Genomic DNA, 27,576 nt, shown 5'->3' on the forward strand with positions numbered 1-27,576 from the left:
TCTTTCCCTGCTATAAAACTTTCTGTAAGTTCGTCACTAGGTGTTATAATTCCTGAGGGCTAAAAGTATGCCTCCCTCTAGTAAATAAAAATGCATTTTAACAATTCATAGCTTGAAAAATCATGACTCCAAGGATTAATTCCTCAGTGGCAAGATGAAAGACAGTAAGTGAGGGATACATGCTTACCAAGACTACAAGGAAGTGAATTCAGACTTAGGCACAGGTCTGTGTGTGCTTATCCTAAAGTATTCATATGTATTTGATAAATATGACGGTGAGAGGTGACAGAAGAACCATGCTGTGGAAGAAGCAAGAATCTGTGATATCTAGGTCAGCCAGACAGATGGTACTGTGAGGTGACGGAGATTGGGAGTAGCACGCGTGCCTGCGCATACACACGCACATGCGCGCGCACACACACACACACACACACACACATACTCACACAGAGGAAATGGGATGAAATGACCCAAAGTGAACAGGCTAGTAAACAGATGGCCCTAACATTAATGTATGCTAAGATCTGAAAGAGGAAATAAGTTTGTCGGATATCTCTTATCTCCCTGCTTCCGCTGGTAACAGAACACTTCTTTTCTGTAGCAAACCCAATCCACAAACTGATCCCACGCATATTGTGCCAGGGAATAGAGAACATATGTCCCAGCCTTGAGCATTCAGTATGTCCTATATGCCTGTGGCCACGGTGACTAGTTCCAACTGGGCACTTGACCTAAATAACAAACAAGCACAATCAGAATCCTCTGTAACAGTGCTTCCCAGACTATAATGCACATTTGAATTACCCAGGGATCTTTTAAAAATGATGATTCTGATCTAGTAGGTCTAGGGTAGGGCTTGAGATTCTGGATTCCACATAAGCTCCCAGTGATGCTGATACTACTGGCCCAGGACCACATTTTTGAACTTTAGGGCTCTTCAAAAACTTTTTGCCATGTATATGGAGAAAGCTCTGATTCAAAAAGATACATGCACCCCAATGTTCATAGTAGCACTATTTACAACGTCCAAGACACGGAAGCAACATAAATGTCCACTGACGATGAATGAATGAAGAAGATGTGAGATATATATTATTATATATATATGATGGAATATTACTCAGCCATAAAAAAGAATGAAATAATGCCATTTGCAGCAACATGGATGGACCCAGAGATGATCATACTAAGTGAAGTAAGTCAGACAGAGAAAGACAAATACCATATGATATCACCTATATGTAGAATCTAAAATATGATATAAATAAACTTATTTACAAAACAGAAACAGACTCACAGACATAGAAAACATACTTATGGTTACCAAAGGGGAAAGGGAGTGGGGGAGGGATAAAGTAGGAGTTTGGGGTTAGCAGATACAAATTACTATATATAAAATAGATTAACAGCAGGGTCTTACTGTATGGCACAGGGAACTATATTCCATATCCTGTAATAAATCATAATGGAAAAGAATATGAAAAAGAATATATATATATATGTATGTATAACTGAATCACTTTGCTGTACACCAGAAACTAACACAACATACTTCAATAACACTATATTTCAATAAAAAAACAAGCCCCCCAGAAAAACCTTTTTGCCAGAGTTATCAGGGAAGAAGTGCTCTTTACATCAGAGCTTCTAAGCTGATAGACTGTGATTCTGGGGCTGTTGGCTTTTCTATAGGCAGCAGTGGTGGTTTGTTTTACGTTTGTGTCTTTGTGTGTTCTCTGCCGTTAGATTATACACTCATAGAAGAAAGAAGCCATATATTTACCCTCTGTCACTCCCCACAATGCCTTATTTGGTGCTTTACGTAGAGAAATGTATCAACAACGTTCTTCAGAAACCAACTGGGAAGAAATTTTAAATTCTTTAAATGAAAGAGATGAAGTCATTTTAATGAAATGGTAGAGGATCTGAAGGATGAGGATTAATTATTAGCTACCATCCTCTGGATATCTCTAAGGTAGTCCTACATCCTAATCCCATGCAGCTATGAAAAACACTCTCATAATCCCTCAAGTGGGTTATTTTGGAGAATCACAAGCCAGTACCCCAGAAGTGCAAAAAAGCAAACCCCAAAGACAAGATGAAAGGAACTAGCAGAAAAATATTATTAATTTGGCTTACATTATTCAGTGATTCCCAGGAGATTCCTAAACTAAAAACTATGGTCTCTAACATGGGGTCTACAAATGACACTGTCAACTTCTTTTTAAACCATAAGAAGGACGTTTTGTCAAAAAACAATTCCCAGATGCTAGTCAACAGTTCTGAACTACCCATTAAGGTACCTTGGAGTATATAATTAAGCCACTGTGATATCTTTTTAGGTGCCCAGGAAAAACAAGTCTAACTGACTCACCTCCCTTCAAGGCAAGAATCCAGAAATATCCTCTCTATTTATAGAGAACCCCAACTCCCTTACTTGGATATAAGCAAGATTTTTTTTAAAGGGGAAAATGCCCTGTTCTTTAACCAAGGCCTGACTGGAAGTTCAGTGACTATCAAGATGAGGCAATAATTTTCCTTCCTGACCAAGCTAAGTTTCAGCCCTTCATAAAAGTCATCTTTAATACTAAAAACTAGTATGGAGAAAGCAACTAATTTACCCCATCTGATAACCTATTCACACACACACACACAATTCCTAGGAGGTAAACTCTCAAAAGGAGAAGTGCATACATAATAGTACCAGAATACCATAATAGTATTCTCTTATTTTTCTTTCAGGCCACCCAGTCTCCAGGATGGGAGTGTTCTCTTTAGCTCCACTCCTCCCAGAGAGGAAGATCTCAGTTTTCCATTTCCTCTGCCAGTGAGTTGAAAATCCAATCCAGGAGAGATATATATCAGGAAGCCTGATTGTAGGTGCATATCTAAACTGCATTCTGCTATTTCATACTCCATTTGTCTGATTCCTGTATCTTTCAATTGATTCAAAACTTAGAGCAGAAGAGAAAGGGTATGATTATCAATCACCCTTCAAACATCAAAAGTCAGCAGGTTTTATAGAAACATACAATTCTTATAAATGTATTCCTAAATAATTTAACACAGCTTTTAGATAACATGTATTTTTCTATCACAAATAGGAAAAAGTATTTTTCTTTTGAGAATGACATGATCCTGTAATCTCAGACACGGACTCAGGAATGACTATATGTAGACATATTTAATGTGTGGGCATATGAAAAAGTATCCCAATAATTTTATCATACATTCATAGTGCTCCCTTTTCACTTTAACCCATAACAAAATCGGTACTCCACTGTAGTATCTTTCACTAGCCAGAATATTCTGGTTTAACTAGTTCTTTCCTCAATCTCTTTAAAAAATATTAGAATATGTTAAATTTTGAAGGAATTTCTATAGGGAGATAAAGTAATAAAGACAGAGCATGGAGATTTCTGGACAAATAACATGATATTGGAGTGGATTTTTACAACAGATTTTTAGCTCATTTCTTAATTGTTTATTTTAAATATCAGGAAGGCTTCTGACAGAAACTGCACATTTACCAATTCAGGATTAGATTAAGTCACTGGTTCTTAGATACAGGAATACAGTATTGTTAATTTAAAGCGAATTCATATCCTTTAAATACCAGACAGGTAGATGGCAAAGATGGTATACAACATGATAATTTGAAAATATAGTAGAAGGAACTTGCAGTTTTGGCTATGATGGTATCAGACTCAATTTCCCAATGTAAACAACTATGAAACTGGACAAAATATTAGACACAAGCATTGAACAAAAGACAGGATAGAGCTGATCACTGGAGAAGAGAAACACATGAAGGCCACTTTAGTCTTGCTTTCTGCCTGGAGGCACTTTCCAGATCACAGCACAGAGAAGGGGAGTCAAAAAGGAACAGAGGTCTCACTGGGTGGATGAAACAGAGGTCAGAGTTTGGGTCTGCTGGGGCTGCTGGAATTTGAGGTGGGGGGTAGTGGAGAATAAGTTGTGTAGAGAAGAAACTCCAGAAATCTGCATAGAAGTCTTTCAAGTACTTGGCTGAATATTAAGATGTACCAACACAGGGTGGCTCCGGGAAGCCTACCAAAATACAACTATTAAGGGGCCATGAGATGAAAAGTGCACCTATAGGCCACACAGAGCTGGGAGACATTGGAGTTCCAACCAGACATAGTAAACAGACCACAGTGAACACACAGTGAATACAGTTGAGGTCCCAGAAATGCTATGCCTTAGCTGTTGGGCTGCTCTATATTGGGCAATGTTAAGATGTTCATATTTCTGCATGGGTAGGGCTTTCTGAGCAAAGAAAATTGGCACCTGGGTTAAACGCGATTGCATAGGTAGAGACCTCTGGAATGACATAGAACTTTATCTCCCAGAACTAAGCAGTTACATTCTAAAGGGTATTTGACCAAGAAGCCTTCCCCATCTCTCTCTCTCTGTGTCTCTGTCTCTCTCTCCTTCTCCAGAGGGGAGGAGGTGAAGCTGTGCAAGCATCTCCTATATAAGCTCCAAAACTAATAAATTTGGGTTCCTCTGATGTGCTAGAAACTCCCCATCCTGTACATGTACGTGACATCTGCCCCATCACATAACCCTTTGAGGAAAAATGGAGCATGGGAAACCAGGGCAAAGATATTCTGCAGGTATTAATCAGTCTGCTTTTGATGTAGAAACCTTGTGTTTACTGTCAGGAAAAAATAAATACAGATATAAAGCTTATTTCTCTACTTGTAGAATAAGATTACTTTAGACCTGCCTTAAAAAAGCCTAAAAATAGGGGCTTCCCTGGTGGCGCAGTGGTTGAGAATCTGCCTGCCAATGCAGACGACACGGGTTCGGGCCCTGGTCTGGGAAGATCCCACATGCCATGGAGCAACTGGGCCCGTGAGCCACAATTACTGAGCCTGCGCGTCTGGAGCCTGTGCTCCGCAACAACAGAGGCCGCGATAGTGAGAGGCCTGCGCACCGTGATGAAGAGTGACCCCCACTTGCCACAACTAGAGAAAGCCCATGCACAGAAATGAAGACCCAACACAGCCATAAATAAATAAATAAATAAATAAATACATTGTGTATTATTAAAAAAAAAAAAAAAAAAAAAAAAAAGCCTAAAAATAAGCCTCAACAGCATCAACTTGATTCTCCAGTAGTTTAACTACCTTACAGAACAAAACTCAACAATCTTTAAATTAAGACAACAAAACACAGAGTCTCAACAACATAATATCCACAATGCCAAGAATGCAATAAAAAATTGCCAGACACATGAGAAAGCAAGAAAACTTAATACATATATCAAAGAGGAAAAACAGGTCACTATAAAAGTCCCAGATATGACAGATGTTGGAATGTTGGAATTAGACAGGGACTTTAAAACGGCATATATTTATATTTATATATAAGAGGGCTATCTTATCTTTGCATCAGATAATTTAGAAACTACCTGAAGCACAGTCTCAGTTCTTCTCCAAGAACAACGTTGAATCTACTCAAATATTCAAAAAGTAACCCAATGAAATCTTAAATCACTGAGGAAAGCTTTCAGTCTGGAAGATCTTGTGACAGTTGTTTCTACTAACCCATCTGTACCATAAAATAATTTAAATTTAGCTTCCTTGTTTTATTTACTTCTTAGCATTTTATATCCCAGGGGACAGCCATGCTGAATTAGCTGCAAACTGAATCCTCAGAAAACTAAATAACATGCTGAAAAGGGCTATTAAAAATTATCTATAAATATTGAAAAACATCAGCTTTAAACTTTGGTCTTATTTATTCATTAATTAAAAGAATAATAATTACATGCCTACTATGTGCCAAATATGACAGATACTATGATTAAGTTATAACTGGATATACATCAAAACAGATATTATATATAGTACTCTAAGAGGTATGGTAGAGATAATAGAAAAAGAAAATAATTCTCCTTGTTTAGTGTTTGAACTGATTTATAAAGGATGAACAAAAGTTCCTCCAGTAGATCAAATTTGAAAGTTTTGTGGTTAGCAGTACATACTTGGGGTTTTGGCGTGATTGATTTTAACCTTGTTTTTTTCCTGAAATTAACTAACCAGTTTATTCAGTCCTTTCAGTATCTGTTCACTTACCTTTGTTTTATTTTTTATTTTTATTTTTTTAAACAACAGAAATTTATTATCTCACAGTTCTAGAGGCTAGAAGTCTGAAATCAAGGTGTTGGCAGGGTTGCTTCTTTCTGAGGGCTGTGAGGGAAGGATCTGTTCTAGGCCTTTCTCTTTGACTTGTAGATAGCCATTTTTATGTTCACATGGCACTCTTCCTGTATACCTGTCTCCAAATTTCCCCTTTTTATAAGGATATCAGTCTTATTAGATTAGGGTCCACCCTAATGTCTTCCTATTAACTTGATTACCTCTGTAAAGACTATATCTTCAAATAAGGTCACATTCTGAGGTATTGGGGGTTAAGAGATCAACACAGGAACTTGGGCTGGGGTGGGGGAGTTGGGAGGTGGAATGGATGTAAATTAACCCATAACAGATATGTAAACATTGTTTTTTTAGAATTTCTATTTTCATGAGAACCGAATCATTTTGCTGTACACCTGAAACTAACATTGTAAATCAACTATACTGCAATGAAAACAAAACATAACAAGACAAAGACAAGAAGGGAATATTACAGCCACTAACCTTTGTTTTAAATGTTTATGTTCACTGTATTTGAGACTTTTATTGCAAAATACTTCAAACCCCTTTTGGAATTATTTTCTACAAGTACAAGGAAGAGCACCAGTGGACGTTACCTATATATGTTAAGTTTCTTTCTAAATGCATTTTGGATTTAATGTACTTATACCTTGAATTTGTAGAACAAAACAAAAAGGAAATCATAAAACACACATTGGTCTCAATTTACCATAATTGTGTTTCTGAACACCTAGAAACAATCTCCCAATATAACATATAATCATGAGTAATTTTAAGACTCAAAATTCCCCCTTAGGGCTTCCCTGGTGGCGCAGTTGTTGAGAGTCTGCCTGCCGATGCAGGGGACACAGGTTCGTGCCCCAGTCCGGGAAGATCCCACATGCCGCGGAGCGGCTAGGCCCGTGAGCCATGGCCGCTGAGCCTGCGCGTCCGGAGCCTGTGCTCCGCAACGGTAGAGGCCACAACGGTGAGAGGCCCGCGTAACAGGAAAAAAAAAAAAAATCCCCCCTTGGTAATATGTACCAAAAATGTCTGTAACTTCTAGAACCTTCACATTAGTAAAACCCAAAAGGGACTTTGACACATCAGTGCCTTAAAATGTTAATTTACTGCCATGAATAGCTATCAGCCTCTCAACTATGTATGTGTGAATCCAGTATGAGCCTATGTGTGCAAACAGCCTGCTCACAGGGTCTTAGTTTAATTTTAGTTCAAGAATCCTTCCTTTTACTTATTTTTTTTTTCTTTTTGCGGTACGCGGGCCTCTCACCTCTGTGGCCTCTCCCGCTGAGGAGCACAGGCTCCGGACGCACAGGATCAGCGGCCATGGCTCACGGGCCCAGCCGCTCCGCGGCATGTGGGATCCTCCCAGGCCAGGGCACGAACCCGCGTCCTCTGCATCGGCAGGCGGACTCTCAACCACCGCGCCACCAGGGAAGCCTCAAGAATCCTTCCTTTTAGAAAAACTTACACATACACACACAAATAAATTACCCTTACATAAATGAAAAGGAAACTTTATGATTATAATAAGAATATCCAGAAAACTTCCTGTGAAGTTCCTCATAATGATATAAATAAAATCCATAACAGCACTTGTATGAATTATTGTACCTACAGAATTAATGTTTTACATGACTACAGACACTGATAGAAAGAAAGATAATAAAATAGTCTTGTAATAACAATAGAAAGTAACTGCTACCCAATAGATTTTTCCTGCCTTCCTCTCCTTCAAAGATAACATGAAAGGAATAAAACAAATATGATAGAGGATCCCCAGTTTCCCCATAGCCTCGTACCTATTCCCCCCTTTCTTTCCTTTTTATTATCTACCACCCATGCCCTATAACTTTGACTCTTCAATAAACCACAAGGCTTGCAAAAACAGTCCTCAAAAAATACTATTCTAATGATTATTGAGTCCTCAAGCAAGAGGCGTCAAAACAAGAATAATCCACACCCTCTAATGGAGGTTAAAGTTGAAAATTGCTTCATATGGTAAACCACAAGATTACATACTCAACTTGCCAAATGTCCTATAAAAGCTCTGACCCTGCTGCAGTCAGTCACCTGGTTTTCAGGTGCTCCCTGACAACACCTCTGACTGAAGCCTTTAACCTTTTGTCATGTCACTTCAGTAATTTTCTCGACAGTAAATTCTATATTTAACTGAGTAAACTAGAAGATATAAAGCAAATGTATTCTACACACTTTAAAATCCAGCTTAACGCAAAACACTTTTAGATTTTATAACTGTACAAAATACTATAAACATGTACAAGGCATAGAAAGTTGTTGATTTCTAATGCTCATTCATCTACAGAACTTAATAGCATAATCTTACAATTTCAAATCTTACAATTTTACTGTGTGAACAGCAGTAATGCTAGTTCCCTTAAATCAGAAAAAAACCTCCAAAGTCTTCAATAATAAATACTGCCACTTGGCAAGAGTACACAGTATCACTGTGTTCATATTCCATCTGCATAGTTAGTAGTCTAACAGGAGATCAGCAAACACCTAAAACTCACAGAAATAAAAAGTCATTTTGATTACAAAAATAAAACAAGGGCAGAGGAAATTAATTAAATTAGTGTAGAAAAATTCAAAGCATTTGTATTAGAATGCAATGCATTACAGACTGCACAGTCACCTAACAAACTGAATGTCCTAAAAACAATGAAGAAAATGAAGTTGGTCCATTTTAAACATTTTTATATTTTAGAATAATTTCTACTTTTGATCTCTAAAAGGAAAAGTTGCCTGTAATATTGGCATCAGGTATATAATAGAATTATATAAAAATTATTTTAGTAAAATTTCTGTTTTAAATAAATTAAATTTAGATCAAATAATTATGTCAACTATGAGAATGATAAAACAAATTTATCATACCTCAAAGTCTACTGTTCTTAAGTAGTAGAAAAAAATCTGTCATTAGTTGTGGAGACATATCTTCTCACCTATTTTCCTTCGGAAAGAATTCAAAAGCTGCAGCTAGGCTTGACCGTCAGCCACTAAGGGACTATGCCTTAGCGCAGTCTGGGGGTTTTGCTCATGGTAAAGGAGTAAAACAGCAATGGATTAAAAAAAAAAAAAACAACTATTTTTAGAATCTGCTCTTGTTGGTTCTCTTTAGATGAAGGTCCTCATATTTAGAAAAATGCAATTAAATGTTTGTCTGAAGGTGAATCACACGTCAGCCATTAGGCAAACACCTCAAGAGAAGCTAAGTAGTTAAATGGATACTGATAACGAAATTTCCTCAATAAGTATGTAATCATTTCTCAAATTTAAAGCTCTTAGTAGGCGGTCAGAAAAGATCTGTCAGTAGGTGATTTCCTGTGCTTTATTCAGTTAGCAAGAAGATTCCTATACTGTTGGTTACCTGTTAATTTTGGTCACAAAGGAAAAGAAATGAAGGTATTCTAACAGTACGCTGGATACTAGAACTAAGGAAAATTAATTTCCTTCAAGCCAAAATGACATAGCAACACTGTCCTACATCTCAACTATAGGACTACTTTATGTAACAACCTGAGTTCATAACAAATATCAATACATTCTGAAGGTCAGGGAAATAATTCACTCCGCAAAATATCAACTAGTACTAAAAGAGATAACTGCAAGGCAGTTAGACCTTCTCTGACTCGCCTAACATAGGTTCTTTTCTGAATATATAATTCACACAGGATGACTTACCAACTTGAAATACAGTTTGAGAAAAATGCAAAGAAAATGACTTCCTGATACAGGTAAAACCATGAACCATTTTCAGTAAAATTTTGAAAACAGCCTGGAGGATAATCTTGCCCTGTAATAAAGGAAAAGTCACACCCCAAAGCTTGTAGTTCACTGACCTTTAGTAATACTATAATTACTAAAAGAGGTCATTAGACAATGTGTAAAAGCATTCCTTCCTCAAAAAAGAAAATGGAAACCTAGTTGAAAATTCTCCATGACATCATAAAGAGAAAGCAGAGTCCAAATACCATTGTCTTCCTAGGGGAAGACGGACGTTTGAGAGGTCTACACTGGCAGGAAGGAGTACTGTTTAAAATTTCCAGTTCATAGTGGTAAGAAGAAACAATGATGTTTAGTGAACATCCACCATCTCATATTGATACAAAAATAAAGAAATAGAAATATATATACATTTTCCTTGTGATGAGAACCCTTAGGATTTACCCTCTTGACAACTTTCATATATAACATACAGCAGTGTTCACTAGACTGCTGTACATTACATCCCTAGTACTTATTTATCTCATAACTGGAAGTTTGTACCTTTGACTGCCTTCCTCCAATTCCTCCTCCTTCCACCCCCTGCCTCTGCTAAGCACCAATTTGATCTCTCTTCCTATGGGTTTGTTTGTCTATTTGTTTCTGAAGTATAAATGACCATATAAATGCTCTACTGCTGCAGATACTGCAGCTCCATATTGCCTGTACCCTGGGACAAACCATGTCAACGACCCTACCCTTAATACACCACTGTCTAACAGGAAGGTTTAGTTTCTATAGATTTGTCTCATATCTAGAAGTTCTGGGCAAGATTCTTACTGGCAAATCAGTATATTGACCTGGAAGCCAGAAACAACTACCAAAATAATTTTGACTGCTTAAGCCTTTAAACCTCACACGCCCAGACATTAAGCAGTCCAAAAGACTTAGTAATGATAAGAAAGAGGGCCCTCCAAAACAAGACCACACAGAAAAATCTTTCTATTTGAGGGATTAAATTCTTGTTACAAATTTTCAACGTGCTAGATGCTGGAGAGACTGTAGTGAGCAAAGCAGACATTCCTCTGCCTTCAGTCAAGTTTACAATCTAGCAGGGAGAATAATTTAAAATGAAGGTACAATTAATTATGAACACTGCAATAGTAGTAGAAATACAGGAAGCTATGAAAGCATGTAGCAAGACCCCACAGTATTTTTTAAACTTTTTAAACCCAATCTATAGTGAGAAATATATTTACAATGTAACCCAGTTCCCAAATATCTACAGTAAAATAATACACACACACACACATGCATGCATAGATACACCCATGTATATTAAAACTGTAACTTTTTCATGAGACAGTGTTCACCCTTACAATGCGTAACAAACTGATATTCTCTATTCTGTTTTTATTTTTCTGGTCTTGAACTAAAATTGACTAATTGACTTTAGGATCCTTGTATGGGTTCTGACTCAAAAGTCTGAAAAACACAGACCAACAGTATTTTTAAGTCAGCTGCACGACTTGCTAAAGACACAAATTCCTGAGCCCCATCTAAAACTACTGAATTAGAATCCATGGAAGATGGGTTCCTGAGCACGGCATTTTAGCAGGCTCTCCAGATGATCCTTAGGCATATTAAAGTTTGAGAACCCTTGATGTCATTTAACCTGAGATCCAAAGGATCCTCAGGTGTTATTCAGACAGACAGAGGATAGAAAAAATGTTATTGTCAGAAGCCACAGTAGATGTAAAGACTGAGTGGGCAAGGGGGAGCATGATGTTTAAGGAAGTTCGGTGGGAACAGGGCAAGTTCATAGGGCACTATGGGAAGACAGTGAGGATGAAGAGGTAGTCATGGTTCATTCTGCCAGCTCCCTCTTCTAGTCAGTTCCATGCCACCTCAAGGATCATACATGAGTATTCATCCTTAAAAAGGAAGGAAATTTTTACACATGCTATAACATGGATGAACTTTGAGGACATCGTGCTAAGTGGCATGAGCCAGTCACAAAAAGACAAATACTGCATGATTCCACTTATGTGAGGTACCTAGAGTAGTCAAATTCATAGAGACAGAAAGTAGAATGGTGGTTGCCAGGGGCTTGGGGAGGGAGGGATGGAGAATTATTGTTTAATGGGTATTACATTTCAGTTTTGCAAGATGAAAAGAGTTCGGCGCAACAGAAGATTGGCTGCACAAGGATGTAAATGTATTTAACACCACTGTACTGTATACTTAAAATGGCTAAGATGGTACTTTTATGAGTATTTTACTACAATTCAAAAAAAGAATATATGAGACTAAGAGTCCTGATCTGATACTTGACCTTGGCTAGTATTTGACTCCTTTCCCAATGATACTAACATCCCCTCAGTTCTGGAAGCAATAGTAACCATTCCCTTTTAGGCAAGAAAGGCACTAGAATTATAAATGCATCTTCCTTTGTTTAAAAAAAAAAAAGCTCATAAAAACTTTCTGCGTTGGAGAATGAAAGAAAAGAAAGACAGGAAAGAAGAATCAATTACAACTTAACCTAGTAAAGAAGAGCAGAACTCTGCATTGCCTCTGTGGAAAAGAGATGAAACACCCTGGGTTTTGGCTACAGATCATAAACTACCTCCTGAGGGTAGTACATATTTATCCCTGAAAAATATTTTTGTCTAAAAGCTTTTCCTTGTGAAAGGAAATTTTACATAAAATAGTCATCTTTAAGTTAACAAATATTCTTATTTTGGGGTGCCATAACTCAGTGGTTCCCAAATCTAGCATCAGAATTCTCTGAGAAGCCTTAAAAAAATACAGCTCTCTGGCCCCACTCCAAATCTACTGGAGCAGGTTACCCAGCAGTGAACCAAGGACTATGTGTTTTTAAAGCTTCCAAGGATATTTTTATGTGTAGCCTATTTGTGGAAATCACCAAAGTAAGGACAGTTATGAGAATGGCTGCCTGAGCACATGCTCTTACCTTTCTCCACCCTCTCAAAATCTCTTTGAAATGACTGAACATAAAAGTATGAAAATATCCTTAGCAATACTAGAAAACCAGGAAGAGTTCCATCAGGAGACCAGAACACTAAGGAATTTCTGGAAGATATGAAGCAGATGGAATCAGTAAAACCTGAAATGAACAGGATCATTGTTAAGTAAATGTTGCCAGCAGAACCTCAGAATATTCCCTAGGATCAGAGGCAGAAAATGTTGCCAGCAGATGTGGGTCAGTTGTCCAGTAATTATTGGAGGGTTTGGTAACAATTTGCCAGCCTCTCACCCTCAAAGCAGCTGACTCCTGAATTGTCCCCAGGTTGAAAATGGTGAGAGAAGGGCAGTGGTTTGGGTAAGTCCATCTGGGCCAAGACGTAAAAGGAGCGCCCATTCCCAGAAGGCAAGTTTCTTGTGGACATTATAAAGGAAAGTCCAACTGGGTGGATATCCTTCCTCCTCCCTCCTATATCCTCTGCAGACAGAGACCTTATGACTTGCATTCACAGTGATATTTCTAACCTATGTTGAGGAAACAAATTCATCCGGATTCTCATTAATAAATAAGAACTGCCATCCAAATAAGCATAGAACAAATGAACAAAAGAAAGCAAGCATTTTTGTTTTGTTTAGTTCAAAGAACAAATACAGGTAACAGGAGGAAAAAAATTCTAGAAATTAAAAAAGAACTTTATCTCACTCATAGAACAAGAATAAGCCATTAGAGAAAAAAAATGCAGACTACTTGGAAATTAAGATCATGAGAGCCAAGAAAAACAAAACAAATCAAGCAGGCAACAGCACCTCAGAAGAGCTGAATGATGAAATGAACACATCTGAAGAATGAAGTAGATATAACCAATCCTCTTGATTAGCCACAGAATATTTCTCTCAGGGTATTCATTATAAAATGTACTTTGGCAGGTCCCTCCAGCATTCCATGAGCTGGAGGAAGACCTGAGGCTAGTATAGGGGTAGGGGAGCAGAAGGGCAAGCATCTCACTGCAGTTGCCCAGAGACTGGACCTATGAGCCCACTCTGAGGCTTCTGCATCTACTTTGCCCAGGTTGTGCCCTTACCTGGAATGTCCAAGTACCCTTCACTTTACTAAAGGTAAAGTGAGCTTTAGAGCTCAGCCCAGGGACCATCTCCTTCTAGGAAGGCTTCCTTTACTTCCCTTCCCCACAGTGATTTACATTTTCTAGTATGTCTGCGTATTACCACGACTAAGTTTAACTCACTGTATTATAATTACCTATTCGTGTCTCTGTCTTCCTCACGCTCTGAGGGATATTTTGACCAGAGGCACTGGTTCTATTCAGATACATAGACGTGGATATGTGTCATTCATTCTCTAAATATATCTTGCATGCCTACTAGTGGAACTAAATGCCCTGTTCTAATATCTGCAGGAAAACATACAAAAATGGTTCTGTCCACCAAGGCCATGGTCACCCTACCATTAAGTATAGGTACCTATTTATCCCAAGTTGAAGCTCTCTGAATGCAGTAGGGTGCCATCACATTTTGGAACTTTCTGAATTTCCACCAGGTAATAGTTTATGCAAATGGACCCCTAAGAATCCAACAGTCTGGTCAAAACCAAAAAGCCCTACTATGCAACAGTCAATACATTTTTGTCTCCCAAAATGGATACACTGTTGGATATTTTCATTTGCTGGACGATATTTGAGAGTTATCCAGAGAAAGTCCTAAAAGGTACTATTTCTCCTCTTCTTGTATGTTATTCCTGGGTCACTGAACTGTAAAATTAGGCAACTGTACCATGCCAGGACTATAGCAGGACACTCGGGACATGAGGATACCATAATTATCACTACAGATCATCTACTTTCCCAGCTATCTGAGATATTTACACCTTAAGTAAAGCTCATGGAAATGTCTTCAAGGCCTGCACTCTCCTCCCAGATCCAATATATTCTCTATACCATCTCCTGGGCCATAGGCATCAACAGGAACAGAGCAGAAAATGTACTTGACCTCAGAAGCAGATCACCTGGAAGCACTAGGGGAGGGTAAAGGGCTAAGCCTATGTAGAAACACAAAGAAAGCAATCAGTAAGAAAATGAAAGCCCTGGAACAGCCTTCAACCTAAACTGAAGAGAATATTAAAAGTATTTCAGAAAACTTTAGGAGCGTAATAAGAGAACAATTATGGGTATTTCCTTTGAAACAACGCCTATATGCAAAATTCACCATCCAGACTTAATCTCTACCTTTTAGAGATATAGTACATGGATGTGGGGTTAACATAGGAAACAGATGCAAACAGAAAATGTGCAAAAGCTCAACTGCTTTTTCATAATCAGAAACATAGACCTAGAGCTCAGGAAAAGATGTGCTCTCAACACTTTTATACTTAGTTCTGACCCTCCTATAAAAGTAGGTTCAGAGAACAGTCTTGAAGTGAAACTCAAGAACTGAGGGGCAAAGGGGTAGGAGGAGAAGGAGAGAATTAGGGAAGGGTAGCTACTCCTTCTGCACTGAAAAGTCTGACTGCCCGTCTCAGCTCCAGTTCTGAAATCTTCCATATTGACACTGAATGATGTGTCATCACAATAGAAAGGATGATATGCTTCAAATCTTTAGAAAACAAAACTTATACATTTATATATTCTCATATATAGTCTTCTAGCTGCATTAGTTCTCTAAGTAGGGATACCAAGTTAGAAGTTACGGCGTAATATGCAAGTGGCTTAGTGACAAACGTAGCCTGCTATGTCAAAATTGCTTAGTAGCTACACAGATTGTAGATGATAATTTATGAAAGAAATTCTAATTCAACTGACTAGTGCAGTTAAGCGTCAAAGGACAGCAAAATATATGTTGAAATTTCCACGTACATGTTTTACAAAGGAACAACTCTAAAGTATAATTATAAAAAACACATGTTATACTAATTTCATCATTTTAGCATCAGAGTCACTAATATACACAAGAGCTTTGTTTTTCCACAAAGAACTTTGTCACAGACAGCCCTATCATTTTCCAACTTAAAATCTTACATGGCAATAAATTACTCCAAGGTATTTACAAGCTTAATTTAAAGCACTAGAACCCACACAATCAAGTTATTAATAAATGACAAGTTGGGAGTTTCCACTTACGTAGATATATTGTTGAAGCTGAGAAACAGACGTTGGAGGCAGGGCAAATTATCCACATCTCTCTAGAAGGAAACAGAAAGTAAAAATTTACCAGCTGAAAGAAGAATATTAAAAAATGTCTTCTCGCTCAGCTGTTGAAATATATAGTCATTTCTATTTACTGCAACCTTGCTAGACCACTGATTTCTACCGGAGATGGAGCTCCATTCTTCTACCCTGCAGATTAAATGGGAGGGTTTCAGTACATCCGCAGAACAAGCTGCACCACTCACAAGGTAAAAAGCACTGGAGGGAATAGAGGGAGATGCTGCTGCTGCTATAGCCTCCTCAAGCATGCTTTTGGGAAAGGAGCCAACATGCTACTTCAGCATTTCAACTGCAGCACAAATACAGTACGACCAAACATTTGTTAAACCTCACTTCTAAAAAGAAGCTGCTCAAATGCTTTAAATTTTAAATTTATGCAATCAGCTTTCCAAACAGTACTGAGAATTTCAAAGCTATTTACCTCTCTATCCTCAAACCCACAGAAATATACCACTCAGTTACAAATGAACCAGTACACTGACAATTCCCCTGTAACACTAAAAGTAGATCACAATAAGTGACAACGGAGGGCATCGTTAAGGACAAATTCCAATCTAAGCAAGAATCAGAGACTCTTACATCTGGAAATCTATGCTGTTCTGTTTAGGTGCAGCACCCCTGAGCAAAACACTGCTGTTTAAACATAGTTACCTTTAGCAAATATTGAAATGTTTGGGCCCAAATGATTTTTTACTAATTTTAGTAAGCAAAAAGACACAAACCTTCTGAAAAGTATGACATATTCTGGAATACCAGAATCTTGAGAGGAAGCTTAGTAATTACCTGTATTATTCACATGAGAAAAAGTAAACAGTTGAGGCTGTCACAGGGGCAGCGTGGGAGAGGGGTGGAAAGGTGACCCAGGACACATACTGTCATACATACAGAAGCCAAGAAAGGACAAGATTCCAGTTATCCTGACTTCCAATGCTCTGCTCTTTAAAATAACTACACACAGTGCTACTTTCATATTAAATGTTTTTCATTTCTAAGGGCAATATTGTTTAAAATAATTCCTAGTTATATGAGACTGAATGATGCTAATAAAAGTATGTACATTTTAAATATTATTGTGACCAATATTTAAACCCAAACAAAACTTGATTTACCGTTTGCATAAGTCATCATCTTTTTTCCTCCCTCCTTTTCTTCCTCCCTTTTAAAACTACCATTATTCCCAAGACCCATTAAAAATTCAGGCAATTCATTAAAATTACAGACAAGATCAGCTTTTCCAAAAACAGTTCATTTATTTATTTTTAAAAGCTTGTTATACCAAGAAAACATAAAAGTGATAGAATTGTGGCAGAGCCACGTCTCACTGATTTTTGAGAGGACGTAGGAGAAATGAATCTGGCTTAAGACATTCTCCCACATAGCTTCCCTTGTGTACCATTCTTCAACCTTCTCTCAACCCCTTAGACCCTAATCCATGTAAAAGGAATACAACTACCAGTGATCAAAAACACTGGCTATGTATACCATTCACTTGGCATTACCATTCTCAGGCCCACCCCTGAAAAGCCTGTTCCACAGATGTGAGTTAGTGATTTTGAGAGTTTTTCAACCATGGTCAAAGAATAAGTCTTCAGAAAACAGTAAGACAATCAAATTTGCCTCACTGGGTGATAGGCTCTATATATTGGCAAACTTCTTGAATCATCTCCACCAGCTACCTGTCTCTGATATTCCCAGAGTAAGAGTAGAGTGGGGGAGGGGAGGAGAGCTGGATTACCTCTTTCTGCTCCAGGGCCCTAATTTCCAAAGGAAAGGGTAGCTTGCTTCCTATCTGGTCTCTAGAAGCTTAGAGTCACAGCCAGATTGAAAGCCTTCTCTGTTTGAGGAATCCCTCTTCTCCTAAATTCTTCCTGGAGCCTACGTGAGATACTTCTGGGCATAAACATTGTTTGCTGACATCTAACTGGTTGAAACTGAGAAGCAGTAGTCAGAATCTCCTTTGAATCAAGGCACCTTAAAAAAAAATACACTTGTCTCTTTGAGCCCCAGCCTACCACCTTCAAAGACTACAGACACACAGATGCCTTTCAAGACATAATATTTTTGCTATTAAAATATAAACTCAAATTACATCAGGTATAAATTGTGAGAAAAGGGTTTCTAAGTTTATTTGATTATAGTGTTTTGTACTTATCTTCATTTAAGAAACAAAATTCTACCATAAGTTTTTATCAAATTTTCAAAATTATTAACTCTCATTACCTGATACAGCTATAAAAAATATTCACAAGTTGAAAAACTAAAAATCAGAATTCAACTACACATACCCCAAAACCAGTTTAGTAGATAGCCTTTCCGGAACTTTAAAAAGCAAAATAATTACCCACAGTAATTTTTGTTGTTCCAAATTTCATTCCTATAAGAAAACTGTAACTGTAATTTTTCTAGCAATTCTAAGATATACTTTGTAAGGAATTTCTAGCATTACAATAGACAAAAAGAAAACATCCTATTTATCGTATCAATTATCTATGCATGAGTTATTTACAGAAAAAAAAAAGATTGCTGAAAGCTACCAGAAGATGGTTGCTCTGATATGAGAGTAAACCAAAGATGTAGAAACATAAGATCCAGGAATTTGATTCACTATTGGAGGGAGGCAAGAGAAATCCAAGGATGTCATCTCCATAGAAGGCCTAAGGGCAACCAGTCTACATGAGAGAGAGGACAGAGGGCTGCAGAAGGGGTATCTTTGAAGAGAGAAAATGAAACATAGATTACTTGAGATCTTTGCCAATACAGAGAAGAATTTTAGAGTTCTCTTGGGGAGTTTGGACATAATTAGTGGTACTTAAATAGAACCTTCAATTAATGGGAGAAGTGAGACAGTTATTAATGCCAGAGAAAACAAAAATTTAACATAATGGTCCAACATTCACTTTGAAAAGCTCATCTTGCTGTGCCAGACAATCCTAATCTATTATATCATAGATTCATCAATCTGAAGCCACTGCACTGAAAGACCCACCTTAAACCAGACCCCCAAGAAATCTCAAAAATAAATATCTTGCCTTAGCCCTTAAAGACATGACTAAGACTATGTCAGGGAAATGTGCTCTTCTTGCCAATAAGTAATAACCTCAGTTTTTCCTTATCAGCAGGTTATTCTGGTGCCACTTTGGGGAAGCCAGCACTCAACAATCTGCTTACCAAAAATATATAAAATTATTTTGGAATAATGGGGAAAGGAGAAATAAGGGGTTAAAGATAATTTAAGAAAGCTAAATCCTCATAACTGAGAAAAACTCAGCACATTTATTTCACTGTCAAGTGTCAAACACTACCAGAAATTCTTTTCTGGAGGTAACTATTTCACAGGCAGTGAAACTATTGCAAAGAGGCAATAACATACCTAAGATAAGAAAAAGAAGATGAAATAAAATATTTACATATAGGGGAATATTTACAGCTCCTCTGTTAACCTTCTCTTAGTGTCAAATTTATTATATTTAACAAAACACGATTCCAGAATCACATTCAAAATATGTTTTAAAGTAAGACTCAAAACCATTTTATATATTTAAAGAATATAATCCTTTAAAAATACCTTAAAAATTACTTACTACAAGATTATGAGAGGATTATAATTCTTTATTTTTCAAAAGAATAATGACCTGCTGTTTTAGAAACATGCTGGTCCTACTCAACTCAGAGAGTTTTCCATATTCCTAAACTTCACAAAAGAACTAAATGATTCAGCAATCTGACTGTGTGTAGAACATCTATTACTGGAGCTATTTTTAGAGCAGCCTCCTGCAGAGGAATAAGGAAGAAGGGTGAAGAGATAGAGGCTTTGGCATGCATCAAGGAGCACAAAGATGACTATAATAAAATCACGGCTACTCTCATTTTGTTATCTATTCTGTTATACAAAAAAGAGTTAAAATATGTATGGGTAATTATGTTAATTTTGAGAAGTAAAAACAGATTTATTAACAAAGCACTGAATAAGTTTGAAAAAAAACAAAGAAACAAGTATTCTTTTCTATAAAAAGCTTTATAAAATTAATTCCAAAATAACTACTTGCTATAGCCATCACTTTGTAACACAGACACATATTATATGAGGAATAATATGTGTAAACCGTCATATCAACAACTCATCATACTTTTATTTGCCATGAAAAAAGTCCGTTATCTGCCTCTATTATCCAAAGGCATTAATATGTGTATCTACTTTTTATATTTATTTACTACTCATTACATGACAATAGATATCAGTCAGTATAGCTGCAAGCTACTCTTTCAGTCTGATTTTCTTCTATACACTGCTGTAATTCCCCCCAAATAAAAAGGAACTAAAAACCAGATTAATAAACACGCACTGATGCTCTGACTACGAGATTTCCAGTCTTTATAATCTAAGAGAGCTAGATATAACAGCTATGAGGAAAAATAGAAAAAGTCTCGATTTCACAATCATAGGCCTTTCCACATCTGAATTTGTAGTTCAAATTTACATCACATGCATGATCTAACAAGACTCCTCATAAAAAGGGTCCCCAGCATTCTTGCCCCCACCACTCCTGGCAAAACTCACTGGAAAGCCACAAACTCAATTCAGATTTTACGGCATTTGGACAATCCCAAATGATCAAGTTATGGGAAAAAATTACTGTGAGCAAGAGTAAGCATAAATTTTAGGCAACAAATGTAGAATTACCAAAAACTTAAGAAAACATAATAACCTGATAAAGACTAATGGAATATCTATGTTTAAAATTATTAGAGAAATAAAATGAATCAAAACATGAGGAAAAAAAGATGCTATAAATAAAGGTATCTGGGCATTTTTTTTTTTTTAAATCCATGCAGAACTTCTAGAAAAAAAAATTATGGTCATTATTAAAAACTCATGGATGGACTGAAAATCAGATTAGACAAAACTGAGGAGAAAGTTAGTGAACTGAAAGATAGCATTAAAGAAGTAAAAATCATGCAGAAATGTAGCAGAGAAAAATAAGAATGATGGAAATTTTAAGAAACAAAACTAGAACAAGAAGGTCTATACCATGTCTAGCAGGTTTGTAAGAAGTAGAAAAAGAGAAAGTGGGAGAAGGCTCAAAATGTTCCCATAATTAGTGAAAGAAATGAATCTGCAGATTCATAAAACACAAATATTAGGTATGCTAATAAAATTACCATATTTAATCAAATCTAAGATACCATCTCACAATTATTTTATGTAACACCTGGTGAAAATAAACTTATGATTAACCAATAATAAAATATCACTTTGAATTTTTATTTCATTATTACTGAAAGAGCTCTTTTAGATTTACTTAACCGTACTTCTAACCAAATATTCTTATTCACACATAAAATCTAAGCAAATTAAATTCATTAAATTAATGATCTCCCCAAATATCTCCATGTATTATAAAGCTAGAGTTATTAGACAGTATAGTCTTGGCATAATGGTAGACAAATAGATGTAACAGAATAGAAGGTTCAGAAAAAGACTCATTTGATTATAACTCAATTTTGAAAAAGAAACCAATTTAATTCAATGGGGAAAGCAAGGTCTTTTGAATAAAAGGCAATGGAGCAAATAGACATCCCTATTTGGGAAAAATGAATCATGACTTCTACATCTCACACCATACACAAAATTTAATTAAAGGTGGATGACAGACATAAAATGAAGGTAAAACTATAAGCCTTCTGGAAAAAAACAGAGAACATATTTATGATATTGGGATAAGCAAAGACTTTCTAGACAAGACAAAAAAGGCACTAATAATAAAAGAAAACAAATTGATAAATTGTACGTCACTAAAATTTAAAGCTTTTACATATCAAAAACATTGTTAAGAAAGCAAAAAGGAAGCCATGCAGAAAATACATTCAATACATATATGAAACAAAGGACTGAATCTAGAATAAAGATCCACCACACTCAAGGATAAAAAGATAACCCATTTTTTTTAAATGGGCAAAAGACTTGAACTGATACTTCACAAAGGGATATGCCAGGATGGCCAATAAGTAATTGGAGAGATGCTCAGTATCATTAGTCACTAAGTAATTGCAAATTAAAACTACAATGAAAATCATAGTATCACTAAACTTAGAAAGACTGTCAATGTCAAATGTTGGCAAGGATGTGGAGCAATTAGAATTCTCACTTACTGCTGGTGGGAGTGTAAAATGGTATAATCACTTTATAAAACTGTTTAGCAGTTTCTAATAAATTTAGACACCCAGCTACCTCATGGCTCAGTAATGATACACCTACATATTTATGTAAGAGAAATAAGAGTATATGTCCACCAAAGTAAATATATAAATAAAAGACCACAAGAATATTCATAGCAGCTTTATTTGTTAGAGCCAAAAATTGGAAATACCGGGGCTTCCCTGGTGGCGCAGTGGTTGGGATTCCGCCTGCCGATGCAGGGGGTTCGTGCCCCAGTCCGGGAAAATCCCACATGCTGCGGAGCGGCTGGGCCCGTGAGCCACGGCCGCTGGTCCTGCGCGTTAGGAGCCTGTGCTCCGCAACGGGAGAGGCCACAACAGTGAGAGGCCCGCGTACCGCAAAAAAAAAAGGAGTGTGCATTCTTTATAAGAAAAAGGCTGGGGCTTCCCTGGTGGCGCAGTGGTTGAGAGTCCGCCTGCCGATGCAGGGGACGCAGGTTCGTGCCCCGGTCCGGGAAGATCCCACGTGCCGCGGAGCGGCTGGGCCCGTGAGCCATGGCCGCTGAGCCTGCGCGTCCGGAGCCTGTGCTCCACAGCGCGAGAGGCCACAGCAGTGAGAGGCCCGCGTAACGCAAAAAAAAAAAAAAAAAGAAAAAGGCTGAAAGTTAAAGAACACTTAATACGATTCACTGAGAAGAACTCAACAACACTACTGTTAATATTCCTGCCAAAAGTACATAACATGAATCTAATCATTAGGAAACAATTAGACAAGTCCAAACTGAGTAAAATTCTACAAAATAATAAACTGATATTCTTCAAAAATGTCAATGTCAGGAAATACAAAGAAAGACTCAGGTACCATCCCAGATTAAAAACGACTAGGGAAGGCTTTCCCGGTGGCGCAGTGGTTGAGAGTCCGCCTGCCGATGCAGGAGACACAGGTTCGTGCCCCGGTCCGGGAAGATCCCACATGCCGCGGTGGCTGGGCCCATGAGCCATGGCCGCTGAGCCTGCGCGTCCGGAGCCTGTGCTCCGCAACGGGAAAAGCCACAACGGTGAGAGGCCTGAGTACCGCAAAAAAAAAAAAAAAAAAAAAAAAAAAAAAAAAAAAAAAACCCCGAAAGCAATTATGATCTTGGATTTTCTCTTGCTATAAAGGACACTACTGAGATAATTGGGAAAATCTGAATGGGAACTATAGATTAGATATTAGCATCAGATCAATGTTAACTTCTTGATTTTGATAATTATAATATGGTTATGCAAAAGAATTCCTTGCTTTTAGGAAATACACACTAAAGTATATGAAAATAAAGAAGCATTATGTCTACAACTTTTAAATGGTTCAGAAAAAATATATATATATATTTTATACATATATATTTATATGTATAAAATATATACATAGAGAAAGAGATTGGTAGCTATAAAGAGAAGGGAAGAAAGAGAATGATCAAGAGAGAGGATAAAGCAAATGTCCTAAAATGTTATCATTTAAGGACCCTGAGTGAAGGGTACTGGGAATTCTTTATACTATTGGTGCAGCAGTTTCTGAAATTATGCCAAAATTTTAAATTTTAAAAAGGTTAAGGGATCAAAACCATATACCAGGAAAAAAAAAACCAAGAGAAAGCTGATATTAACATTAGACTAAATAAATGTTAAGGCAAGAAGTATTGTTAGCTTCATGATATATACTACATACTTAGAACGGTGCTTGGCATGTATCCCACACTGATAAAATACTTCCAAAATGAAGGAGTTAGTAATAAAGGCAGTTAATACATAATTATAAAAGAAACAATTTACCAGGAGGATACATCAATTTAAATCTTGTAAGCACCTAGAAACATAGCTTTCAATACTGACCACATACTAGGCAAATATACTGATAGTAAGTATTGACTATAAATAGTAACTGCACACTAGGCAATAAAGCAAACCTTAACAAACCAATTACATATAATCAACATTCACTGGCCACAATGCAATTAAATTAGAAAAGAATGACATAAAAAGAGTAATAAATCCATACATATCAAAAAGTTTAAATACACTTTTAAATATGCACTTGGATCAAAGAAGAAATAATGGAACTTAGAAAATATTTAGAACTAAATAATAATAAAAATACTAAATTTCAAAACTTCTTTGAAGAAGCTGAAGTGGCAGTTAGAGGGAAATGTATAGCCTTATATGCTTACATCAAAAAATAAAAAAGACTGAAAACCAATGTATCAAATACCTAACACAAAACTTTAGAGAGAAAAATTTTTAAATAGAGGAAATAAGAAAGATAAGAACAAAAGTCAATAAAATACTATTTTTAAAAGCTGTAAGAGGGGTTCAAGAAAGCTAAAAGCTGGTTCTTTGAAACTACTAGTAAGATAAACAAACCCCAGACAATACCGATCAAGAAAAAAGAAAGTATAAATAAGCATTATTAGAAGTGACAAGAGGAACAAGACTATAGATAGAGCAGCCAAAAAATAAAATAAAAAAGAATTTAGATGAAAGGAAACTACAACGTATCAAAACTGATGTCCACTATTACACTGAGTCAACAGTTTAAAACTATGCAGACTATTTTACAAGAAAAATTCTACCAAAATATTCAAGGAAGAGATCATCTTTATCTCATATAAGCTGAGATTTATACCAAATAGGAAATCAAAATAGGGAATCACAGAATATTAAAATAGGAAGCACTCTTCAACTTATTTTATGAGGCTAGTATGACCTTGATAGCAGAAAAGAACAATAAAAAGAAATTACAGGCCAATATCATTTATTAACATAGTTGTGAATATTGTGAACCAAATATTAGCAAACAAAAAAGGAATGTGTATGATATATAGGCCATAACATACATAACAACCCAAAATGCTAGAATGACTTATCATTACAAAAATCTTATAATAAAATTTTCAAAATTAAGATTAAAGAAGAATCCATATGATCAGTCTAAGGATTGTAGAAAAATTATTGAATAAAATCCAACAACCATTCATAATATAAACTCTAAGCAAACTAAAAATAGAGGATAATTTCTTCAGACTGATAAATGGCATTTAGCAAACATAGACAGTGATGCATTTCCTTTAAAATCAGGAATAAGGCAAGGATGACCACCTTTGTTTCTTTATGCAACTTTGTACTAGAGGTTAAATCAAACTTCAGTCTAGCTCAGTCAAATAAGTACAAACAAAATATATAATGATTAAAGAAAAACTATCATTGCTCGAAAAAAATTATAATTGTCTAACCAGAAAATCTAAGGTAATCTACAGACACATTATTAGAATTGTTAAGTGTCTGAGCAAGGTTTCTGGATTTAAGGTCAATGAACCAAAATCAACCGTGGTTCCATATACTAATAACAGTAAGAAATCTATTTCTGACCAAAAAAATTTACAATGACAACAAAAAAGTATAAGATATATGGAAGATATCTAACAAAAAACAAGTGATCTATGGAGAAAAGCATAAAAATCATCAAATGAGACATATGAATTGAGAAATGTGCTCTAGTCATAATATGCCATTCATACCATGTTCACATTATGATACTGAGCCTGCAATGTCATAAAAACGTCATAAAAACGTCAGCTGTCTTCAATTTAAAAGATAGTCCAAACAGACCAGTAGAGTTATTTGTGAAACTTAACATGCTATTTTTAGAGTGTATACAGAAAAAGAAAAGACCAAGATAATTTTTTTTAAAAGGAAGGAAGGCTGGGAAAGGAAGGAAAGGGAAAGGAAGTTTGGGGACCTCATTCTACTAGCTCTTAGAACATAATAGAAAGTTATAGTTATTACGACAGTGTTATATTGGAACGTGGATAGAGACCAAATAAACAGACCACAGAGGCCAGGCACAGACCCATGCATGTGTGGATATTTAATTTGCTAAAGGAAGATACCACCAAGAGGAGAGGGAAGAACAAAAAGAATTCACTTTTCAATAAAACGTGCTGGGACCAATTGGTAATCCATGAGGAAAAAAAAAAAGAAATTGGATTTCAACTGCACATCACAAGCAAAAGTCAATTCCAAATAGATGAAACACCTCTATGTGAAGAATAACTTTAAAACTCTTGTTAGACAACACAGAAAAATATCTTTATGTCCTCAGCCCATAAGAAAGGATTTTTCAAACAAAAAGAAGAAACAATAAAGGAAACTATTGATGATTTTTACTTCTGTTTCTCAAAAGACAGCAGAAACAAAAAATACTACAGATCAATACGAAGAAGAAAAAAAATGTTATTACAGTGGGCAAAGGATAAGGCTATTTGCAGAAGACGCAATCTCAATATCAAAAATGAAAAAAAGATGAAAGGCATTCAATCTCACTGGAAATTAAAATTAAAATCTCAATATAATATATACAATTTCATAGTTACAAGACTGGCAGAAATGAAAAGGTCTGACAACATCAAGTGTCACTAAGGTTGTGAGGTTAAAGGAACCCTCGGGTAATGCTGATGGGAATGTAATTTGGTACAACCACTTTGAGAAAAACGTGGTACTAGCTGATAAAATGAAATGATGTGCATAATCTTGGCACCCAGCAATGCTTCTCCCAAGTATCCACCACTGAGCATTATTTTTCAAATGCAGGTTGCAACCAATTTTTCATTCATCAAGAAATCAATTCAGTAGATTGAGACTAACTTATTTTGAGACCAACATTTTTTAATGAGATAGAATAGACTAGGATATACCAGAATGGATTGCAGTAAGGGTAGGTATAGTCATGAAATGACTTGTTTCCATTATTTATAATGTACTCATATAAATATGTATTTAATTACCGGGTTTCAATGTAAATTTTATTTATTACCATAGATTATGGCTAAAAATTGTCTGAAAGCCACTGTCCTGGAGAAATTGTTATAATTATGCACAAAAAGACATGTACAAAAATGTTATTTCTTCTTAACGACAAAAAATTAGAAATAATATTAATGTCCATAAAGAGAAGAATAAATAGTTACAATCACACAGTGGGATACTATATAACAATGGAAATTAGTGAACTGGAGCTACAGGTATCAACATAGATAAATCTTAAAGCATAATAAAAGTAACTTACAGAAGATATGTACAGTTTGATGATATCATTTACAGAACACTTAAAAGCATGCAAAATAATTACTTCATTGTTTAGGGGTATATATATGGGATTGTTTAGGGATATATACAGGAAAAGGAAAAAAACATGCATAGGAATAAACACCAAATTCATAACTGTGGTTACCTCTGCAAAGGAGGGAGGGAATATGTTGGAGGAGGGT

At 36.3% G+C, this 27,576-nt stretch overlaps 1 protein-coding gene across 1 annotated transcript in view; it reads right to left on the reverse strand.

Moving 5' to 3' along the window:
* The window catches only part of LRRC49 (leucine rich repeat containing 49), a 127,475-nt gene that overhangs the window by 73,400 nt on the left and 26,499 nt on the right, over positions 1-27,576 (reverse strand). Inside the window, 1 exon segment of the mRNA XM_007467844.1 lies at positions 16,031-16,092. Coding sequence (XP_007467906.1) covers positions 16,031-16,092 — 62 coding nt within the window.

This window comes from Lipotes vexillifer, unplaced genomic scaffold (genome assembly GCF_000442215.2).
Source record: "Lipotes vexillifer unplaced genomic scaffold, Lipotes_vexillifer_v1.1 scaffold792, whole genome shotgun sequence".
In the NCBI taxonomy this organism is placed as follows: Eukaryota; Metazoa; Chordata; class Mammalia; order Artiodactyla; family Lipotidae; genus Lipotes; species Lipotes vexillifer.